The sequence below is a fragment of the Agelaius tricolor genome, unplaced genomic scaffold (assembly GCF_023055355.1).
Source record: "Agelaius tricolor isolate 1412-34295 unplaced genomic scaffold, bAgeTri1.0.p SCAF_31, whole genome shotgun sequence".
Taxonomy (NCBI): domain Eukaryota; kingdom Metazoa; phylum Chordata; class Aves; order Passeriformes; family Icteridae; genus Agelaius; species Agelaius tricolor.
In genome coordinates, this window is record NW_027269291.1 from 283,842 (window position 1) to 305,440 (window position 21,599).

General features: G+C 45.5%; 1 protein-coding gene across 1 annotated transcript in view; it reads left to right on the plus strand.

Moving 5' to 3' along the window:
* Positions 1-21,599, plus strand: part of NPEPPS (aminopeptidase puromycin sensitive) — a 33,304-nt gene extending 11,705 nt beyond the window's left edge. Inside the window, exons 3-23 of the mRNA XM_071450974.1 lie at positions 3,591-3,668; positions 3,996-4,117; positions 4,992-5,099; positions 6,511-6,711; positions 7,724-7,820; positions 7,937-7,970; positions 9,169-9,283; positions 9,839-10,003; positions 10,702-10,806; positions 11,062-11,122; positions 11,795-11,904; positions 12,701-12,764; positions 13,426-13,565; positions 14,591-14,725; positions 15,334-15,553; positions 16,652-16,794; positions 17,107-17,163; positions 17,459-17,566; positions 18,490-18,645; positions 18,764-18,811; positions 20,971-21,599. Coding sequence (XP_071307075.1) covers positions 3,591-3,668; positions 3,996-4,117; positions 4,992-5,099; positions 6,511-6,711; positions 7,724-7,820; positions 7,937-7,970; positions 9,169-9,283; positions 9,839-10,003; positions 10,702-10,806; positions 11,062-11,122; positions 11,795-11,904; positions 12,701-12,764; positions 13,426-13,565; positions 14,591-14,725; positions 15,334-15,553; positions 16,652-16,794; positions 17,107-17,163; positions 17,459-17,566; positions 18,490-18,645; positions 18,764-18,811; positions 20,971-21,123 — 2,420 coding nt within the window. The 3' untranslated portion in view covers positions 21,124-21,599. The remainder of the gene's footprint in view (positions 1-3,590; positions 3,669-3,995; positions 4,118-4,991; positions 5,100-6,510; positions 6,712-7,723; positions 7,821-7,936; positions 7,971-9,168; positions 9,284-9,838; positions 10,004-10,701; positions 10,807-11,061; positions 11,123-11,794; positions 11,905-12,700; positions 12,765-13,425; positions 13,566-14,590; positions 14,726-15,333; positions 15,554-16,651; positions 16,795-17,106; positions 17,164-17,458; positions 17,567-18,489; positions 18,646-18,763; positions 18,812-20,970) is intronic.

Sequence of the window (21,599 nt, forward strand, 5' to 3'; positions counted from 1 at the left end):
TGGATGTTACAGCAGGGATTTGGGTGGTGGTTAACATAGGACGAACAAGAAAAACCCCAAAAAACCAAAAGAAACCAATCAAAAAACCTGAAACCCAAACCAGATCAGCCGAAAAGAAACCCCAAAACCAAACCGACCAAAAAACCAAACCAACCAAGAAAAAACCCCCAAACCAAACCGACCAAAAAACCCAAACAAACCAAAAAAAACCCCAAAACCAAAGCGACCAAAAAACCCAAACCAACCAAAAAGAAACCCCAAAACCAAACCGACCAAAAAACTGAATCAACCAAAAAGAAAACCCCAAAACCAAACCGACCAAAAAAACCAAATCAGCCAAAAAGAAACCCCAAAACCAAACCGACCAAAAACCCAAACCAACCAAAAAAATCAAACCCAAACCTTAATTACCTGTGACTTCTCCACAGCACAGAAGGGATCCTTGAAAAAATTGCATTTTGGAAAAATTGCATTTTGGAAAAATTGCATTTTGGAAAATTTCCATTTTGGAAAATTTCCATGGTTTGCTCTGAGCTTTGTGCTGGCCCTGTTGGGAAGCAGCTCTGAGGGCTCAGCAGGGTTTGGGATTGTCCATGGCTGCAGCCCTTTGCAGGAAATGTGATTTATTCCAAATGCTGCTGGAGCAGTTGAGGTGCTCCCACTCCAACCCCTCAGACCTGCAGCAGCCCCTCTCTATTCTGTGTATTTGTTCTGATTGAAGTGGTAACACGTCTCACTCCTGGCTGCTTCCTCCCTTTATTTTCATTTTCTCATTTCTTATTTTCTTTTTCTCCATGACAAAAAAAAAAGAAAAAATTTAAAAAAAAAAAAAATCCCTTTTTCTTCCTCCAACTCCACAGCAGCTTTTTCCTTTCCCAGCCCGGGCTGTGCTGTAATGTGCAAGTGATTAACTTGCAACCTTGCAGTGCCAAGGAGCTGGGCTGGTCCCTCCAGGAGCTTTTGTTCTCCAGCCCCAGGAACGGAGCCAGGCCCTGCTGCACTCACGGATTGGTAGCAGCAGCTCCCTTCCAGCCCAGCCAAAAGCATTGTCCAGTGTTTGCCACGGTCCTGCTGCTCTGGATTAAATTATTGGCGTTGAATGAGGAGTTTAAACAACAACAACGAAAAAAAAAAGCAAACCAAAAAACCCTGAAACAAAACAAATAACCAAACAAAAAAAAAACACCCCAAAAACCAGCCAACCAAACAGAAAAACAATAGGAAAAAATAAAAACAAAAACACCCCAAAAACCAGCCAACCAAACAAAAAAAACACCCCAAAAACCAGCCAACCAAACAAAAAAAAACAACAGGAAAAAATAAAAACCAAAAAACCCCAAAACATACCACAAAAAACAACAACAACCAAAAAAAACCACCAAAACTCAAAAAGGAAACAAGCAAACAAAAAAAAAGAGAAAATGTAATCTGGACTCTTTGGTTCATGTCCTGTTGCTTTGGGGTTTGGTTTGGAAGGAGCTGCCTGGAGATTTAGCAAACCCTGAAGGTTTCAGTGTTTCATCTTCCAGCCTTGGTGATGCTCACCTCTGGGTTTTTGGGACAAGTTAAAACTTCCAGAGCAGCAGAAATTGCCCAAATTCAACCCCAAACAGAGAACTCCAGCTGGGAGAGGAGGGGGCAGCTCGATGTCCATTGTCAGCCTTTGGCAGAAGCTCCACGTGAGGAATTCCTGTGTGTTCCCGAGTCCCAGGAGCCTGCAGGATCACATCCTTGCCTTTGGAAGCTGTAAAAAAACCCAAACATGTTTTTATATTGTGGCTTTGCTGTGGTGGTGTTCGAAAATCCCCAGAAAATCCCCAGAAAATGCCCCAAAATGCAGGTGGGGAGCGTTGCTGCGTTCCTGGGCTGATCAGGGACCCTCTGAGCTCCTCAATTGATCAATTTGTGATGATTTATTTATTGATAAATCAGTGAGTTCCCAGCAGATGTGCAGCCCCTCTGTGGCCAGGGTCGCCCTCATTGCCCTGGTGGGCTCTGGAAATGACCAGGATCAAAGCCAGCACCCAGCTCCTCTCTGCTGGAGCCCAGTCCCATCCACCAGGGTTGTTCTCCTTCCAATCTCCCTCTCCTGCCTCGTTTCCTCCTCTCCTGCCTCGTTTCCTCCTCCCTGGACCATTTTCTGCCTCAGCATCCCCAGTTTGAGGAAGAAAACTCAAACTTTATTTTTGGTTTCCTGATATTTGCTGGCAGTTGGGCGTCCTTGGGTGGATTTTTCTTCAATGCTCAACTCGGCTGATTTGTAAAATCTTGGAACTCCTCAGCATGGATCAGGAGAGCCTAAAATTGATCCTGTAAAGGGTTTATTTTTGTAATTTATTCCAGCCTCGTGTTTTTTGCTGGTTTTTGGAGCCTCTCAGTGTTCTCTGCGCCCCAGCACGGTGGTAACTCAGGTTAAACCCTGAGCAGAGCTCTGTGAAACCTGTACTTAAACCTAATCCATTCCTGCAGCTCCTGCAGTGAGCAGAGGTTGGAATGAAGGCTGAGATCACAGTGCTGCAGGATAAACAGCCCTGGAAACTTCACCAGCATAAAACAAGCACGGTTCCAGTTCCCTTTGTCACTCCTGCGGGGCGCTGGGGCTGAAACCCAACGCTGGGAGCGACACCTGAGCAGCAAAACGAGTCCTTTTGTGGCTAAAATTGTCACTTCAGGCCGGCTTTTGTCATCCGAGCGGGCTTTGTTTGAGCGGCAGGGTTTCCTTTGGGGATGGGAAGTGCCTGGCTGGGTCCGGGCTTGCCGACTTTGGCAGCTGGAGGCGCTGGTTTGGAGCAGGTTGAAAGTTCCTAAGTAAAGATAATTTCTTACAGGTTGCAGCAGTGGCTGAGCACGGAGGGAGCAGCACCTGCAGAGTGAGGTTCTGTGGGGCTGTTCCAGGTTTTTTCAGCTGAGTGAGAACAGATCCACATCCCCTTGGAGGGTGTGATGAATTAGGAAGGGAGGAGCAGCTCCAGGTGCTCCAGGACTGTTTCATCTCCCTGCAGATCCCCAGCCTGGCCTCACAGTTTGGATTTTTGCATCCACAAATAGTTCCTGTGCTGTGTAAATGCCAAATTTCCTCTTTTTTGGGTGCCTTTGGGACCCTCTGCCTGAGCAGGGCGGGAACCCCAAAGCAGGGCCCTGCTTCTGAAGGCATTTCTGAAATAAAATCAACATTTATTTTGTGGTTGAGTCCGAGCAACCCCCCCCCTCCCCATTGCTGTGGAGATTAATGGGATTTTCATAGTGAGAGCCACAAATTAGGTCAATAAATCCTAAGCATCCTGTTTGGGATAATTAATGGGAATCCTGCTGCCCTGATGGGAGCATTTAACAGCAAGGGGGAGATTTGGGGCTGTATTTCACCATTCCTGGCATACACATCCCGTTTTTCCTGCAGGTTTGGGGTTTTTCAGCCCAACTTCCACTCCTGGAATCGCCATCACGAGGTTGTTCCTGTAGTTCCTCACACAGAATCGCTCAGAATTCATTCTGAGCTGTCGAGCTCAGCTGCTTGGGGTGAATCTGCAGAGGTTTGGGCCCAAAGCCCTTCCCAGGGTGGTTCTGATCCTGGTGCTGTTGTCCCTTTGCAGAGGTTCACGCCACGGGGTTCAACTACCAAAACGAGGATGAGAAGGTGACGCTGTCCTTCCCCAGCACCCTGCAGAAAGGTAGGAGCCCTCCCTGCCTGCGGGGCCTTGAGCAGCAGCTCCTTCCCTGGGTCCCTGCCCCGGAGCCTCTGGAATTGCGGATTTGGGCTGATTTCTGCTCAGATCCGTGACTGATTTGCCACAGTTCCTTAAATCCCAGACTTTGCAGACTTTGCTCCCAGTTTCACTGGAAGATGGAACTGTTGAGGTCCCTCTTGGTCGCTGCTCTGTTCAAAAAGATCCAGAACTCCTGTGGGGAACTGTGGGGGGTTTATTTTGTTCGGGGAGCAGCCCCAGAGCAAAGCCGGTGTGGTGGCGCCTGCCCAGGTCTGTGTGCTTGTGTTGCAGGGACAGGGACACTCAAGATAGACTTTGTGGGGGAGCTGAATGACAAAATGAAAGGGTTCTACCGGAGCAAGTACAGCACGCCCAGCGGGGACACGCGCTACGCCGCCGTCACCCAGTTCGAAGTAAGCCTCTGATCATTTTCATTTCTTTTCTTTTCTTTTCTTTTCTTTTCTTTTATTTTATTTTTATTTTTATTTTATTTTTATTTTATTTTTATTTTATTTTTATTTTATTTTTATTTTTATTTTCATTTTCATTTTTATTTTTATAAAATTTTAATTTTTATTTTAATTTTTATTTTCATGTTCACCTTAATTTTTACTTTCGTTTTCTTTTTTATTTTCATTTTAATTTTTATTTTATTTCAAAATTTTAATTAAAATTTATTTTAATTTTAATTTTTATTTTTAATTTTAAATTAATTTTAAATTAATTTTTATTTTAGTTTTAATTTAATTTTAATTTTATTTTTATTTTCATTTTTATTTCCATTTTATTTTTATTTTAATTTTTATTTCAATTTTATTTTTATTTTCATTTTTATGTTCATTTTCATTTCTAGCCAGGATTTATACTTACAACAGGCAAAGATGCATTTTCTTATCTTCCCCCATCCCCTCTGGATGAATATCAAAAATTCACATTATTTTTCATCCTTGTCCCTCCTTACAAAGAGCTCAGGGCTGGGCTGGTGCTGCCCAGGGCACTCCCCCAGCACCAACAGCATTTCTGGGGCTCTTTTGGACAAATTTGGGGCGGTTTGGGCACATCTGGGTGCCCTCAGTGCTTCCCCTCCTGCCGTGCCTCTGCTCAATTTGGGTCATTTTTTACTTAAAATCAGGAGTGAAAGAAGAATAAAAACCTGATTCAGAGGTCAGGAGTGCAGTGGGGAGACCAAACCACGCTTCTCCCTTTTTTTTGCTGGAAATCAATTGAATTTCTGTGGTTTTTACCACAATCTGCTGGGATTTATTTCTTTAATTCTCTTTATTCCAGGCCACTGATGCTCGCAGGGCTTTTCCTTGCTGGGATGAGCCTGCAATCAAAGCAACCTTTGACATTTCTTTGGTGGTTCCCAAAGACAGAGTAGCTTTGTCAAATATGGTAAGTTCTAAATATTTTAATTAAATATGCCCTTGATAATTAAAATTTTGCCTTGATAACAGCTGGGAATAAAATCGGCAATAAATGGAGAGAGAAACACAAAATCTGATGTCAGGACAAACCTGGTAGTTTTAAAAAATAAATTAAAATTAATTTTATATGCTGCTTGATTAAGAGGGACTGGGAAAAAATCCTTTGTGAGTTTTCCTGTCTGGGTTTCTGTCCAGACCTGGAACAAAATGTGGAAACAGAGGAAACACAAACAAACAAAACCCAGCATTTTTTATTTGCTGCCTGCACGTGTTTATAGGTGATGTTGCTGGAGAATAGGTTTTAAAATATGCTTTATTTTAATATGCTTTATTTTTATTATTATAAATAATAATAAATAATAATAAATAATAATAAATTTATTTCAATTTATTTATAAATAAATAAAGCCTAGCCTGGCCCTGCCACAAGGTGTTTGTGTCTGGATTTAGGGGGTGCCTTGCTGGGATGGCATTGATGCTGTTTAGTTCCTAATGGGACATAACTGAAATAGAAACAAAAATTTATTATAATATCAATAATATGCTAATATTATCAATATAAATATAATATTAAAATTACATATGTTGTATATTATATATTATATGTATTCTACATAATAATTATAATTATATGCAATAGTGTAATATTTATAATTACACTATAATTACATTATAATTCATATTATTTATTAATGTTTTATTGTAATAAAATCACACCTCCACCTGGGATGGGGCACTTCAGCCACGAGAGAACTGCTTGAAAACACCAAATCCTTTGAATTTGGGGTTTTTTGTGGTTTTTTGTTTTGTTTTTAGTTTTTTCCCTTGGCTTTTTCTTTCTTGTTTCCTTGCTTTTTGTGGGTTTCCCTTTTGGGATTTCAGTGCTGAAAACCCAGAATCTTTTGCTAAAAACCTGGGCTTTCTCTGCTAATTAGACCTGACCTTCCTCTTCCTATTGCAAAGAGCTGCTGGAATCCAAATACCCCACAGCTTGTGAGGTTCCTTGCATTGTAAAGAAACAGCATTGGGGTAAAAAAATTCCCCTTTTGGAGCCCCAAAGCTGCGCTGCTCTGGATTTGGGGTTGAGAGATTTTTCTCAATTTTTCAAACTGAGATTTGAACTTCCCCTGGAGTTTCGATTCAAGGTTTTGATTTCAAATTGAAATTTCAAGTTGAAATTGAAGAAATGTGTGAGGCAGCATAAAGAAATCCCGTTTAAAAATTCCATTTTTGGGGGTTTTTCCTCTTATTTTCAAGTCTGTCTTTCTGAACCTCTTTGCATCATAAAAACCCCCAACGCTGGGGTAAAGCATTGCGGTTTGGGAGCCCCCAGCCCCATTTCCGTGCACGCCAACCCCACCCTCCCTGTGCTGCCCCAGAACGTGGTGGAGCGGCGGCCGTACCCCGACGACGAGAGCCTGGTGGAGGTGAAGTTCGCGCGCTCCCCGGTCATGTCCACGTACCTGGTGGCCTTCGTGGTGGGCGAGTACGACTTCGTGGAGGCGCGCTCGCAGGACGGCGTGCTGGTGCGCGTCTACACGCCCGTGGGCAAGGCCGAGCAGGGCAAGTTCGCCCTGGAGGTAAGGGTTTGGGGTTTGGGGTTTGGTCATGCACTGAAATGAGCCATTTTGGGGTTTTTTGGGGTTTTTGGTGGGTTGTAGATGCACACACCGTGCTGGTGCGCGTCTACACGCCCGTGGGCAAGGCCGAGCAGGGCAAGTTCGCCCTGGAGGTAAATCCCAGACAGGTTTGGGGTTTGGGGTTCGGTCACTCACTGAAATGAGCCATTTTGGGGTTTCTGGTGGGTTGTAGATGCACACACCGTGCTGGTGCGTGTCTACACGCCCGTGGGCAAGGCCAAGCAGGGCAAGTTCGCCCTGGAGGTAAAGGTTTGGGGTTTGGGGGGTTTGGGGTTCAGTCATTCACTGAAACCAGGGAGTTTTGGGGTCTTTTCATGGGTTTTTGGTGGGTTGTGGTCACATGCGGAGTCTTGGTTCGCACCTGCACGCCTGTGGGAGAGAAAGGGGGAGCAGGGAAAGTTGGCCCTGGAGGTGAATCCAAGACAGGTTTGGGGTCTGGTCACTCAGGTAAATCTCAGCGTTTTGGGGTTTTTTATGCGTTTTTGGGGTTTTTTGTGGGTTGCCCATTGAGTCCTGGCACGGGTCTGCATGCCCATGGGCAAGGCCGAGCAGGGCCAGTTCCCCCTGAGGGTAAACCTGAGACAGCTCTGAGGTCTGGTCACTCACTGAAAGCAGCAAGTTTTGGGTTTTTTCTTGGTTTTTTGTTGGTTGTATTCCTGGTTTTTGGGGCTTTTTTGCCCAGAAGGGCAAGTTTGCCCTGGAGGTAAATCCGAGTCAGGTTTGGGGGTTTGGGGTCTGGTCATTCACTGAAATCTGGAAGTTTTGGGGTTTCTTTTCCTAGTTTCAGTCATAATTCCTTAGTTTCAATCCTAATTTCTTAACTGCAGTCACAATTTCTTTGTTTCAGTCAGGATTTCCTAATTTCAACCATAATTCCTTAGTTCCAGTCACAGTTTCCCAAGTGTTGCCCAGTTTCAGGTTAACAGAACATTTCTCCTCTCGTTTCTTACAGGTTGCTGCTAAAACTCTGCCTTTTTATAAGGACTACTTCAATGTTCCTTACCCTCTTCCTAAAATTGATCTCATAGCTATTGCAGACTTTGCTGCTGGTAAAGTAACTCACTTTATTGCTGAAATTGAATTTATTTGATTTTTTTTTTATTAAAAAACCTTTAGGAAGAGGTGTGGATCAATATCAATAAACCTTTGTATTTATTTTATAAAGGTGCCATGGAGAACTGGGGCCTTGTTACTTATAGGTATGATGTTAAAATACTGTCTTTCCCCCTCTCTGTTCATTAATTCTTGGAGTTAATTGGATTCATTTGAGGCAGCTCTAATTGTTGGGTGTCATCCCAAATCAGACAGAATCAATCCTTTCAATTTTTAGTTTGGTTTGGATGATTTACGGTGGTGTTACAGCTTAGGAAGGCAAAAAGCAGCCACTGGCTGAGGGTTTGAAATTGAAAAAACCTTCTTGGCCCCTTTTTTCTCCCATAAAATCTCCTGACACAGCTGGGAGAGTTTTATTTTACCTCGTAGGTAAATTTGGCAGCCACAGAGTAAAGGTGTGGAAGTGGGAAAATCAAAAATATTAACTCGCCTTCCTTTGCAGTTTGATTTTTTTTTTCCTTCTTCTGATCAAGCTTTTGCACTTTTGCTTGATATTAATTCGTTTTCTGTGCTGGTGGTCAGGAGGATTTCCCTGAATTTCGAACAACTTGTAAGCTTTGGACTTTAAACCCTGAAATAATTTGGGATTTCTTCTGCTCAGCTTTGAATTTGGCTTAAAAAAAAACCAAAACAAATTTGAGCCCAGGTTTTAAACTTTTCCCCGCTTATTGCGATTCTGATGAAATCTGATATTTTATTCCTTGTGGGGAAAACAATTTAAATGTATTTATCCTGGATGAGGAGCATTTTTGGGATGGAGCTGTGAATTTTTGCCCCTTTGTGCTGAGTTTGCTCTGCCCCATTCGGGGACCTGCAGACCCCATCCTTGGGGAGGTTTTTCCCTGGAGTTTCAGCATTCCAGAGGTCCCTGAGCAGGGCTGGAGGTGCCACAGAGGGGAAAAACCTCCTGGAAGAGCCAGGATTCCTTTGGGAGCACTGAGGGGAGCAGGATCTGAGCACAGAGGGAGCTGAGCTTCCAAAAATTACCTAGGGGAGCATTTTGATCAATAAAAACTGCATTTCCCTCCTTCTGCCTGGGTTTTTTTTTTTTTTCCTTCCACTTCTTGCATGCCCTAAAATAATTCCTGCTCCAAAGCATTGCAGCAGCAGCTGTGGAACTCACCCTGACAATTCCATGGCCACACTGAGAGAAATTTCGGGTCAGTTTTTTTGGGGGGGTTTTCTCCTCTCTTAGGTAATTTCACCTCCTTTGGGTTGTGGTTTTTTTGTCCTCCTGGGGCCGTCCCCGCCGTGCTGAGCTCTGATTTCTCTCCTCCACCACAGGGAGACTGCTTTGCTCATCGACCCCAAGAACTCCTGCTCCTCGTCCCGCCAGTGGGTGGCTCTGGTGGTGGGGCACGAGCTGGCTCACCAGTGGTTTGGAAACCTCGTCACCATGGTACCTCAGCCCCCCAGAATCCCACTTTTTGTTCCTCTCTGCCTCCTGTCCTGCCCAAAATCGGGGTTTGCATGCCCCTAAACGGCAGCACGTTGTGTTAAAATAGTTAATTTAATGTTGGAATGGAGGTATATGGTAGTTGACCGTTCAAAATTTCATTTTTTATTTAAATAATCTGCTTCCTATCCTGTCCAAAATCTGAGTTTAGATGCTGTTAAGCAGCAGCATGCTGTGATAACATAGTTAATTTAATATTTAAGTCGTAGTTTATGGTACCTCCAAAATCCCCTTATTTAATTTAAATTTCCTTCGTATCCTGCCCAGAACATGTGTTTGTGTGCCCCTAAAAAGCAGCACACTGTGATAATAAAATTTAATATTTAAATGGTGGTCTATGGTACCTCCAAACTCCCCTTATTTAATTTAAATTTCCTTCGCATCCTGCCCAGAACATGTGTTTGTGTGCCCCTAAACAGCAGCACGCCGTGTTACAATAACCAATTCAGTATTCCCAGTGGATTTTGCCCTTTATCCCTGGTTTGTGTGCCCCTGCAGGAGTGGTGGACCCACCTGTGGCTGAACGAGGGCTTTGCCTCGTGGATCGAGTACCTGTGCGTGGATCACTGCTTCCCCGAGTACGACATCTGGACCCAGTTCGTGTCTGCTGACTACACACGGGCCCAGGAGCTCGATGCCTTAGACAACAGCCACCCCATCGAGGTCAGGCCTCATTTCCCAGCCTTTTTCCCTCCCTTTTCCCTGTGATTACAAAGGGAATTTTGTGGTGGCCGCTGAGCCCAGCGGAATCCGCGGCTGGGGCTGCGCTCTGTGGGTTCTGCTCTCGCTGTGCCCCAAAAAGCTCCCTTGGAATTGCTGGGAATTCTAAACCTTAAAGATCTAATTCCTAGAGATCCAATGCCTGTGGATTCTAATGTTTTTTACAAAATATTTGGTGGAATAAATTTTGGGCATTAACCTTATCCAGCAGGGCGTTTTAGAGTGATTTACTCCCTGAGTGTGCCTTGCCCGCTATTCCTGGATTTAATAATCTTAATCTTAATTTAACAAAAGATTTGCTGCTTTTGGGAAGCCAAGGATTGAAGGAAGATCCCCAAATTTATCTGATCCAGCACCAAAACATAACTTGAACCATGTTTAACTTCCAAACCAGCCCTGACCCAGCCATATCTGGGGCATTTTCATTGTCTGGGGGCAGAGTTTGCTCTCAGACAAATCCAGCAGTGGGAGAGGAAAGAATCCCTCAGATTTTCACCTCTAAAAATTATTTTCCCTCACTTTTTCACCTCCAAAACGGACATTTTCCCTCAGATTTTCAACTCTAGAACTTTGCCACGAGCAAAATGCAATTTTTTGGCAGCCCAGATCCTTCTCACTGTGGGTTGTGGTGCTTCCCACAGGTCAGTGTGGGCCATCCCTCCGAGGTGGATGAAATATTTGATGCCATTTCCTACAGCAAGGGAGCCTCTGTGATCCGGATGCTGCACGACTACATTGGGGATGAGGTACAGGGATGGGAACTGGAGATTTTCAGGGCATTTTTAGCAGCTAAAATTACCGGGGTTTAAAAAAAATGAACTTGTTCTGTGTTTTGAAATTTTCTCCACTTCAAGCTCTGTTTGAACTTATCTGGGAAAAAATAACAATGGGAAATACAGAAGGAATTGGTGATTGTAAAGATTCCTTGCCTGATTCTTGGGGATAGATGCAGAGTGGGAGGCTGGGAGATCCCTGTGACATCTGCACTTGTGCATTCCCAGGATTTCCGGAAAGGAATGAACCTGTACCTGACCAAGTTCCAGCAGAGGAATGCTGCCACAGGTAACTGGGTCACTGGGATGGGCACAAAAGTTATTTCTGGACTCAAAACTGCTGGTTTTGCACCTGAAATAATTGAAATTCCTGGAAACTCCTGGCTTGCTCCCAGCTTCATGCCCTGCATGCCTGGGGAGTTTCTGTCCCTGGAGTGTGTGGCTGACGTGATCTCCAACATTTGTAAGATATTTTTCAGTTACCACTGAAAAATATCACAAATATTCTTTGGTTTGCCGAGAGAGCCTTCTGCAGTATTGATCTTGTGATTAAACAGGTCAAAGTCTGATATTTTTGCTTTTAAACCTTCTATTTTTGTGGATCAGGCACAAATGTAGAAGTGGGGACATCAAAGCTCCATCAGCCAAATCCAATCTGTGGTGTTTGGTCAGCGATTTTTGACATAATACATAAAAAACCCAAAGGGAAATGTTGTTCTCTTTTAATATTTAATGTTAATTTTTGTATCACAATGTGTATTGATTGGGTTTTTTTAGCAGTAAAGAAGTTGCTTTTCCCCTCTCTCCTTCCTGAGGAGGTTTAAACTATTTCCTTTTTTTTTTTTTTGCCTGTCGTCTGTTAAATTTCAACAAAACACAAAAGTGGAAAAGGTGAAGTAAGAACCCAACTTTCCCTATGCTAACCCTAATAAAACCTAATTCAAATCCTTTTCTCCTGCAGAGGATCTCTGGGAAAGCCTGGAAAAAGCCAGTGGCAAACCCATTGCTGCTGTGATGAACACGTGGACCAAACAAATGGGATTTCCACTCATTTACGTGGAGGCTGAACAGGTGAGAATGGAATTGTGCTTTAATTTTGGATCAGATTTAGCAATATTCCCTGATTTTGAGTATTCCCTTGGATCAGGGGTGGTAAAAATGGAATTGTGCTTTAATTTTGGATCAGATTTAACAATATTCCCTGATTTTGGGTATTCCCTTGGATCAGGGGTGGTGAAAATGGAATGGTGCCTTAATTTTGGATCAGATTTAGCAATATTCCATGATTTAGAGCACTTCCTTGGATCAGGGGTGGTAAAAATTGAATTTGTGCCTTAATTTCAGATCAGATTTAACAGTATTCCCAGATTCTGGGCATTCCCTTGGGTCAGGGGAGGCTCCGTGTGGGCTCAGCTCTGGTTCTGACGGGTGGGAGGTGCCAAATCCCTGCGGATTCACCCCAAAACTCCCTGGATCCCTGGGGTTTGCTGCCTTTGGGAGCCGTTTGTGCAGGGAGGGAATGATTCCCCTGCACTTCTGCTCCTTGCCCAGGCCTGCAGGGTGAGGGAGGATCCGGGGCCGGGGCTGCCCTCAGGCCGCAGGTCCAGGCCGCGGGTCCAGGCCGCGGGTCCAGGCTGCAGGTCCAGGCCGCGGGTCCAGGCCGCAGGTCCAGGCCGCGGGTCCAGGCCGCGGGTCCAGGCCGCAGGTCCAGGCCGCGGCTGCTGGAGCCTTTTCTGGCAGGAAAAACCAAATTATTCCATGAAGCAGAGGGCAGTGACACACAGGGACTGAAATGAAACGTGCTAATCGTCCCCTTTTCTCATTTTCTTGCCTTTTTTTCTTTTTTGATTTTTTTTTTCCCCCTCAGCAAGAAGATGACAAAGTGTTGAAGTTGGTCCAGAAGAAATTCTGTGCCAGTGGACCATATACTGGTAAGAGGAGAGCTGGGAGCAGGAATGGGTGGGCACAAAACCACAAAATAGCCCAATTTTGAAGGGATATTGTTGGGTTTTTGTTGTTTTTCATCCAAAATCAGCAATTTTGGGAGCTGGAACAGCCCCAGGCCTGTGCTCTGCCTGGATCCAGGTGGGGAAATCTGAGGAAATCCAAGTTTGGGCCTTTCCCACTTGTGGTTTCCATATCCTGGCATGGAGAGCAGCATTCCTTGTCTCAAAATTCCTTCAAAAATGTCAATTTTAGGGCCGGGGCCCTCTGAGGGGCTGGGGAGCAGCTGGTTTGTGGTGGTGCTGAAATAAATGAAATAAAAACACCTCAGGTGGGCACAACCACTGATTTCAGCACTGATTCCATTTCCCTTCCGTGCTTATCCAAATTAAAATATTTGGCTTGAAAGTTGATTTAAAGATTTTGGGGCTTTTAGCTCTAAAACTGTAATTTCCCTCATATTTTCAACTCTAAAACTGACATTTTACTCCAGATTAAAACTGTCATTGTCCCTCAGATTTTTAAAAACGGACGTTTCAGATTTGGACCTTTTTTTTCCAATTTCACGTTCAGTGCTGAACCTGGGCTGTTTTTGAGCTGTTTCTCAGTGTTTTGCACCCAATTTCCCCTCGTTTTCCTCCGCTGCAGGGGAGGATTTCCCCATGTGGATGGTGCCCATCAGTATTTGCACGAGCGAGGACCCCAGCTGTGCCAAAATGCAGATTTTGATGGACAAACCCGAGCTCACCGTGGTGTTGAAGGACACCAAGCCAGAGCAGTGGGTCAAGGTGAGGCCTCAAATTTTCATTTTCCTCCTCCTCCTTTTATTTCCCTTTCCCCTCGGAATTCTGGTTTTCCTCTGGAAAACCTCCTTTTCTTCCCTGTGCTGCTGTGGAGTTTTGGTTCCCATTCCTCCCCTTTCTTTCCCATTTCCTGACAACACAACTGCAATTTTTTGAGAATTCAAACCTGGAAAAAAATGTGAAATTAAAGGCAGGATTTGAGTTGAGGTGTGGTGGCTTTTTTAGTCATTGTTATCATTATTATTGCAATTATTGTTATTATGGTTATGGTATTATTGTCTCGTTACCATTATAATTATAATTATTACAATCATTATATACTTTATGCCATGTATTAAATATATTCTCTTACTATAATAAATTTATATTTAAATTCTTAACTATATATGTAAGTCTATGCATTATATTATTTTAATGAATACAAAATATATTTCTATATTTCTATTTTAAATATTTCTATTTTAAAATACATTTCTATTTTTAAAAATTATAATTTGTATATGCATATATATATTAATGCATAATTTAATACATTGTTTTTCTATATATAGTTTTCCTACATATGCTTCTCATATATAAAACACATATATGGACATAGGTATTTTAGATTAATATGAAGATGTATTTTAGATAAATATGCATAAATACAAAGGCATCTTTTAAATATATAACAATATAAAAATCTTTTAGATAAATATATATGGATACAAAGATTTTTTAAATAAATGCCTATAAATAGAAAGTTTAGATAGATAAGTATAAATACAAATACATATTTTATATAGATATAAATTGATACAAAGACATTTTAGACACATATACACAACAATATATTAATATAAATCACACTTTATAAAATCACATATAACAATAAATGACATTTTATTTAAATATACAGACATAAACCAAATTTAATTGAAATCTACACCAGCACAGCCCCTATTTTAGCCACAAACAGCCATGAGCTGTGTGATTGCTTGCTGCTGAGCCCCTGGGTGTTTGTGCTTTAGCTGAACCTGGGCACCGTGGGGTTCTACCGCACCCAGTACAGCCCGGCCATGCTCGAGAGCCTCATCCCAGCCATCAAGGACCTGTCCCTGCCCCCCGTGGACAGGCTGGGGCTGCAGAACGACCTCTTCTCCCTGGTGAGCCCTGGGATGGGGAAAAACAGCTGGGAGTGGGGGGGGAATCATCTGAGACTGGGGCAGAATAGTCTGGGAACGGGGGGAAAATCATCTGGGAACGGGAGGGGAATCATCTGAGACTGGGGCAGAATAGTCCGGGAACAGGGGGGGGATCATCTGAGATTGGGGCAGAATAGTCCGGGAATGGGGGGGGAAATCATCTGAGAATGAGGGGGGAAATCATCTGAGACTGGGGCAGAATAGTCTGGGAATGGGGGGGGGGAATCATCTGGGAATGAGGGGGGAAATCCTCTGGGAATGGGGGGGAAAATCATCAGGGAATGGGGCAAAGTCATCTGGGATTGGAGGAAAACCTCTGGGATGGAGAAAATCTTTCGGGACTGGGGAAAAAATCCATTGGTACTGGGGCCAGATCCTCTGGGATTGGGGCAAAATCCTCTTGTATAGAGAAAATACTTGGGATTGAGAAAATCCTCAGGGAATGGAGCAAAATAAATTGATGAGCAAATAAAAAATCAGATTAATCCCTTTTTTCCCTTAATCATCAATAAAATAAATGGATGAGCTATTAAAAATGGAATTAATCTCATTTTTTGTCTCCTCCCCAGGCCCGAGCTGGAATCATCAGCACCGTGGAGGTGCTGAAAGTGATGGAAGCGTTCGTGAACGAGCCCAACTACACCGTGTGGAGCGACCTGAGCTGCAACCTGGGCATCCTGGGCACGCTCCTGTCCCACACAGACTTCTACGAGGACATCCAGGTGTTCGTCAGAGACGTCTTCTCCCCCATCGGGGAGAGGCTGGGCTGGGACCCCAAACCTGGAGAGGGTAGGAGAGTCTGCTGGGGCTGCAACCTGCTGGGGCTGGGGGAGCACTGAGGGGAAACTCAGCGGGAAATGATGGGAAATCCAGCTTGGGGTTGAGTAAAAATCATCAGGGGTTTGGGGGGGAAATGATGGGAAATTCATCTTGGGGTGGGTGAAAATCATCAGGGGTTTGGGGAAATGATGGGAAATCCAGGTTGGGATTGAGTAAAAATCATCAGGGGTTTGGGGGAAAGGATGGGAAATCCAGGTTGGGATTGAATAAAAATCATCAGGGTTTGGGGGAAATTATGGGAAATCCAGGTTGGGACTGAGTAAAAATCATCAGGGGTTTGGGGAAATGATGGGAAATTCATCTTGGGATTGAGTAAAAATCATCAGGGGTTTGGGGAAATGATGGGAAATCCAGGTTGGGATTGAGTAAAAATCATCAGGGGTTTGGGGGAAAGGATGGGAAATCCAGGTTGGGATTGAGTAAAAATCATCAGGGGTTTGGGGGAAATGATGGGAAATCCAGGTTGGGACTGAATAAAAATCATCAGGGGTTTGGGGGAAAGGATGGGAAATTCAGTTTTGGGTTTGGGAATCTTGTGTATTAATGAATCATCAGGGATTTGGGGGAAAATTTCTGGAAAATTCAGTTATGGAGTTGGGAATCTTGTGTCAATAAATTATCAGGGATTCAGGGGAGAGAAGGGAGGAAAGTGAGGCTGAAAGAGGCATTCGACCACCCCTGGAGGCCTGGGTTCTCTGCATGTCCTCAGGGATTGTCCCACAGCTGCAATAAAGCTTCAATGCTGAGTTTTGTCTCCCAAATATTCCCATTTTTCTCTTCTTCCTCACTCCTAGACCCTCCCAAGGGGTCTGGTTTTGGGAAAATTAGGAAAAGCTCCAGATAATCCCATTTTTGTGTTCTCTCTCTCTCCTAGACCCTCCTGAGGGGGCTGGCCTTAGGAAAACTGGGGAAAGCTCCCAAATAATGCCATTTTCGTGTTCTCTGTCTCTGCTAGGGCACCTGGATGCCCTCCTGAGGGGGCTGGCCTTAGGAAAACAGGGAAAAGCTCCCAGACAATGCCATTTTTGTGTTCTCTGTCTCTCCTAGGGCACCTGGATGCCCTGCTGAGGGGGCTGGTTTTGGGCAAGCTGGGCAAAGCCGGGCACAAGGCGACGCTGGAGGAGGCGCGGCGCCGCTTCAAGGAGCACGTGGAGGGGAAGCACGTCCTGTCTGCTGACCTGAGGAGTCCTGTAGGTGCTGGGGGGCTTGGGGGTCCCCTCAGGCTGTCCCCTCCCCCTGGCAGGTGGATTCCAGAGGGTGGGGAACGAGAGGGGAGCAGGCTGGGAGATGGGAGCCGTCCCTCCTTGTGTCATCCCGGCCTTTCCGCTTTTGGAATTGCCAAAATCCTCCTGGAACGGAGGAAAACATCCAAGGGTTGAACTCCATCTCTCCAATGCAGAGTTGAAGCCCTGGTGCTTCCAGATGTGGGAATTCCAGCCCAGTTCCATACAAATTGCTGCTTTTCCAAGAGTGTGATGGTTCTATTTCCGATTTTCTCCCAGGTCTATGTGACTGTGCTGAAGCACGGGGACAGCTCCACCCTGGACACCATGCTAAAGGTGGGTGCTCGCTCTCCAAAACCCCACATTTCCCCCTAAAAATCCCTCTGGGCTGGGGTTTATCCACACCCAGTCCCTGCTGGTGCGAAATTCCCTTGGGAATTTCTCCCTGTGCTGCTTGACCTTTATACAAAGCGGTGGAAATCACTTTGTTCCTTGGAATTAACAGCGCCACCAGCCAGGCCAATTTGTCCCTGATTAGGTTTGCTGAGTAATTAGCAGCTCTGGCACCCACAGAGGGCTCATTAGGCGTGGGATTAATGATGAATGAATATTTGGATGTGTTTCCCTGCAGCTGCACAAGCAGGCTGACATGCAGGAGGAGAAGAACCGGATCGAGCGCGTCCTCGGGGCCATCTCCCAGCCAGAGCTGATCCAAAAAGTTCTCACCTTTGCACTTTCAGTGAGTTCCCTTCCCCTGGGCTGTTCCCTGGGGAGTCTCCTCCCGGGTCAGGCTTGCAGCTGGGCCTTCAGAGTTTTGGGGAAATTCCAAATTCAGAAAAATCTCAGCAAGCTGGGTCCAAATTCAGGAAAAATTTGGCTGAGTTGGGTCCAAATTCAGAAAAAGTTTGGCTGAGCTGGGTCCAAATTCAGAAAAAGTTTGGCTGAGTTGGGTCCAAATTCAGAAAAAGTTTGGCTGAGCTGGGTCCAAATTCAGAAAAAATTTGGCTGAGTTGGGTCCAAATTCAGAAAAAATTTGGCTGAGTTGGGTCCAAATTCAGAAAAATCTGAGAGTTGCTTCAGAGTAATACAAACCCGAGAGCCTTGGTTCCAAATTAACAAAATTTTGAGAGAGCTGGATCCAGATTAGCAAAAATCTGAGAGAGTTGGTTCCAAATTAACAAAAAATCTGAGTAAGGTGGTTCCAAATTAAAAAAAAACCCTCTGAATGTGCTGATTTCAAATTAAGAAAACTCTGATTGCTCTGTTTGGAGGCAGCTGCTGTGGGGATTCTGTGTGTTCAGAGCAGTTGATTCCCTGGTGCTGTGGGAATTAATCCCAATTTTCCTGGTGCTGCTCTGCTTCCAGCACCAATTCCCAGGAAGCCAAAATGCAGTGTGGCCTCTCAATTTACCAAAGAGCTAGAATAATCTCTCTACATCTTTCCTTTCTTCAGTTAAAATAAGATTTTTTTTTTTTTTGGCGGGTGTAACCTGGGAATAACTCAGGGATTTGCTTCTCCTTCAGTCTTTGAGTTGCACATTAAATTTTGGGGTAAAAAATTTGCCTAAATTGACAGATGGGCTGTAGAAATACCTAAAACCTCAAGCCAAGGTGCTGGAATTGTTGGGAAATGTGGAATATTGAGAATATTTCCCTCCCCAGGAAGAGGTACGTCCCCAGGACACGGTGTCAGTGATTGGAGGAGTGGCTGGAGGCAGCAAACAGGGCAGGAAAGCTGCTTGGAAATTCGTAAGGGACAACTGGGAGGAGCTTTATAATCGATACCAAGGTGGATTCTTAATATCCAGATTAATAAAGGTACGTGGGGCCCTGAGGAAAAGCCCTTCCCTCCCATCTGCCACTGGAAATGGTGAATTTCTCCTTTCATTTAATAATTAATTAATAATTTATTGTTGGTTTTTTTCCCCCCCTTCAGCTCACAGTGGATGGATTTGCAAATGATAAAATGGCTGCAGAAGTGAAGGTAAGAAGCTTTAATTAAAGAATTGATTCATTAGTCACTGATAAACTTGGGGTGCTCTGGCTGGAAGAATCAAATCCTGGTGGATTTTGTTGTTCTGTGCCCAAACTGCCCCTCTTTAGGTTGGATAAAATGTGATTGAAATGCCTTAAATCAGCATTTTGGAAGTAATCTGGAATTTCCACTGATTTATTCTTCATTGATTTCAAATTTTATAAAATCCAGCAGAGTTTGGCAGCAGCTTTGAGCCTCCCCAAAAAAGAAAACTTTTAAATATTCAGAATTGTCCCAACCTCCATCATTGGTAGAGCTCTGAGAGTGGGTGTGGATTTCATGATTTATTCTTTCCCCCCATTTTTCCAAGAACATCTTGGAAGAAACTTTAAAATAGGGCTGTTAATCTGTTAATTAGCACTGTCCTATTAGGAAAACACTGAGGAGGAATTGTAATTCCGAAGATCAGCTGAGCCCTGAACTGACTCTGTCCTTTTTATCATTTAGTGACTTTTCTTAGTAAAGATTTCATAGTAGAAAATACAGAGAAGTTTTGCACTAGAATTTATTTTATTTTATTTGTTTGCAAAACACTGAGCAGGAAACCCACCCCTAATTAACTCCCAGCTCATTTCCAAGAGAATTCCTGACCTTTGAGGGGGGAATTTCCCACGTGTGAGCCCCAGTGTCACCTTGCAGGGTGTGAGGTGCTCTGCCAAGTGCTGGGGAAAGCTGCTTGGAGGGAGGCAGGGACAGCTCGAGCTCCCTGGCCATGGAAAATGCAGAGTCACAGCAGCCCTGGGAGCTGCTCCTGCCGGGGAAACCGGGACTGCCCGGCCAGATGGGCCTGGGGGCACTGCCCAGCCTGAACTGGGGGCCTGAACTGGGCCTGGGGGCACTGAATGGGGCCTGAATGGGGCCTGGGGGCACTGAATGGGGCCTGAATGGGGCCTGAACGGGGCCTGGGGGACTGAACTGGGCCTGGGGGCCTGAACTGGGCCTGGGGGCACTGAATGGGGCCTGGGGGCCTGAACTGGGCCTGAACTGGGCCTGGGGGCACTGAACGGGGCCTGGGGGCCTGAACTGGGCCTGGGGGCACTGTCCATCCAAACTGGAAACTCAGGATCACCCTGAAACCTTCCAGAGTGGCTTCACCTCAGGGCAGTTTTGGGTGCCAGGGCTGATCTGAAGCTGTTGGAAAAGTGTTCAGATGGGGCCAGGGTAGGGTTTGGGGTGTCTGAGCAGGGCCAGGGGTTGAATTGATGCTCCCTGTGAGCTCCAGGGCTGTAGGGGCAATTCCCTCAGGGCTGTAGGGGCAATTCCCTCAGGGGTGTAGGGGCAGTTCCCTCAGGGCTGTAAGGGCAATTCCCTCAGGGCTGTAGGGGCAATTCCCTCAGGGCTGTAGGGGCAATTCCCTCAGGGGTGTAGGGGCAGTTCCCTCAGGGGTGTAGGGGCAATTCCCTCAGGGCTGTAGGGGCAGTTCCCTCAGGGCTGTAAGGGCAATTCCCTCAGGGCTGTAGGGGCAATTCCCTCAGGGCTGTAGGGGCAATTCCCTCAGGGCTGTAAGGGCAATTCCCTCAGGGCTGTAGGGGCAATTCCCTCAGGGCTGTAGGGGCAGTTCCCTCAGGGGTGTAGGGGCAATTCCCTCAGGGGTGTAGGGGCAGTTCCCTCAGGGGTGTAGGGGCAGTTCCCTCAGGGGTGTAGGGGCAATTCCCTCAGGGGTGTAGGGGCAGTTCCCTCAGGGGTGTAGGGGCAATTCCCTCAGGGACAAGCTGGCACTGTGGGGATCATCATCCTGTGCAGGGCAGGAGCTGGACTGCACACCACATCCCTGCAGGTGTTTCCTTATCCCTGGAAGAGTTTCCCCATCCCTGCAGCTGTTTCCCAATCCCTAGTAGAGTTTCCCTCTTCCTGGAGGTGTTTCCCCACCTCTGGAAGCATTTCCCCATCCCTGGAAGAGTTTCCCCACCTCTGGAAGTGTTCCCCCACACTCTGCAGGTGTTCCCCCATCCCTGGAAGCATTTCCCATCCCTGTTAGCGTTTCTCCACCCCTGTAGGCGTTTCCCCATGCTGGCCGATTTTCCGTCGCCCCCGCCCCAAGGCCCCGCTCGCTCTGAGGGGTCCCGGCCGTGTCCCCAGCGCGCCCGCAGCTGTCGCTGTCCCCGCAGGCGTTCTTCGAGAGCCACCCGGCGCCGTCGGCGGAGCGCACGGTGCAGCAGTGCTGCGAGAACATCCTGCTGAACGCGGCGTGGCTGCGGCGCGACGCCGACAGCATCCAGCACTTCCTGCAGCAGCGCCGGGCGCCGCCCGCCCCCGTGTGAGCCCCCCGCGCCCGCAGCGGCCCCAGCGCAGCCCCGGGCACCGGGAGGAGCCCCCACCGATCACCCACATGCCAAGAATTTGGGAGTTTGGTTTTGGTTTGTTTCCCCTTCTTTTTGTTGGTTTTTTTTTTCTTTTTTTTTTCCCTTTTTCTTTTTTATTTTGGTTTCTTTTCCTTTTTTCTTTTTTTTTGTTTATTTCCTCTTCCTCCTTCTCCTCCTCCTCCTCAAGCCCGTGGGGATTGGACCGTGAATGTAGAGTTTAATCGGTTCCTGCTCACACACTCCAAGAATTTGGGAAAATTCTGTTTGGAAAAAAAAACAACAACAGCAACAACAGCAACAAAAAAAAAATCTATCAGCGATTCTGCAGAAAGAGAGAGAGAGAAAAAAAATACAAAAATACAAAAAAAAAAGAGAGAGAAAAATCTGTAAATATGATAGTAATAAAATAGAGCATAACAAAACTGTGAAACTTC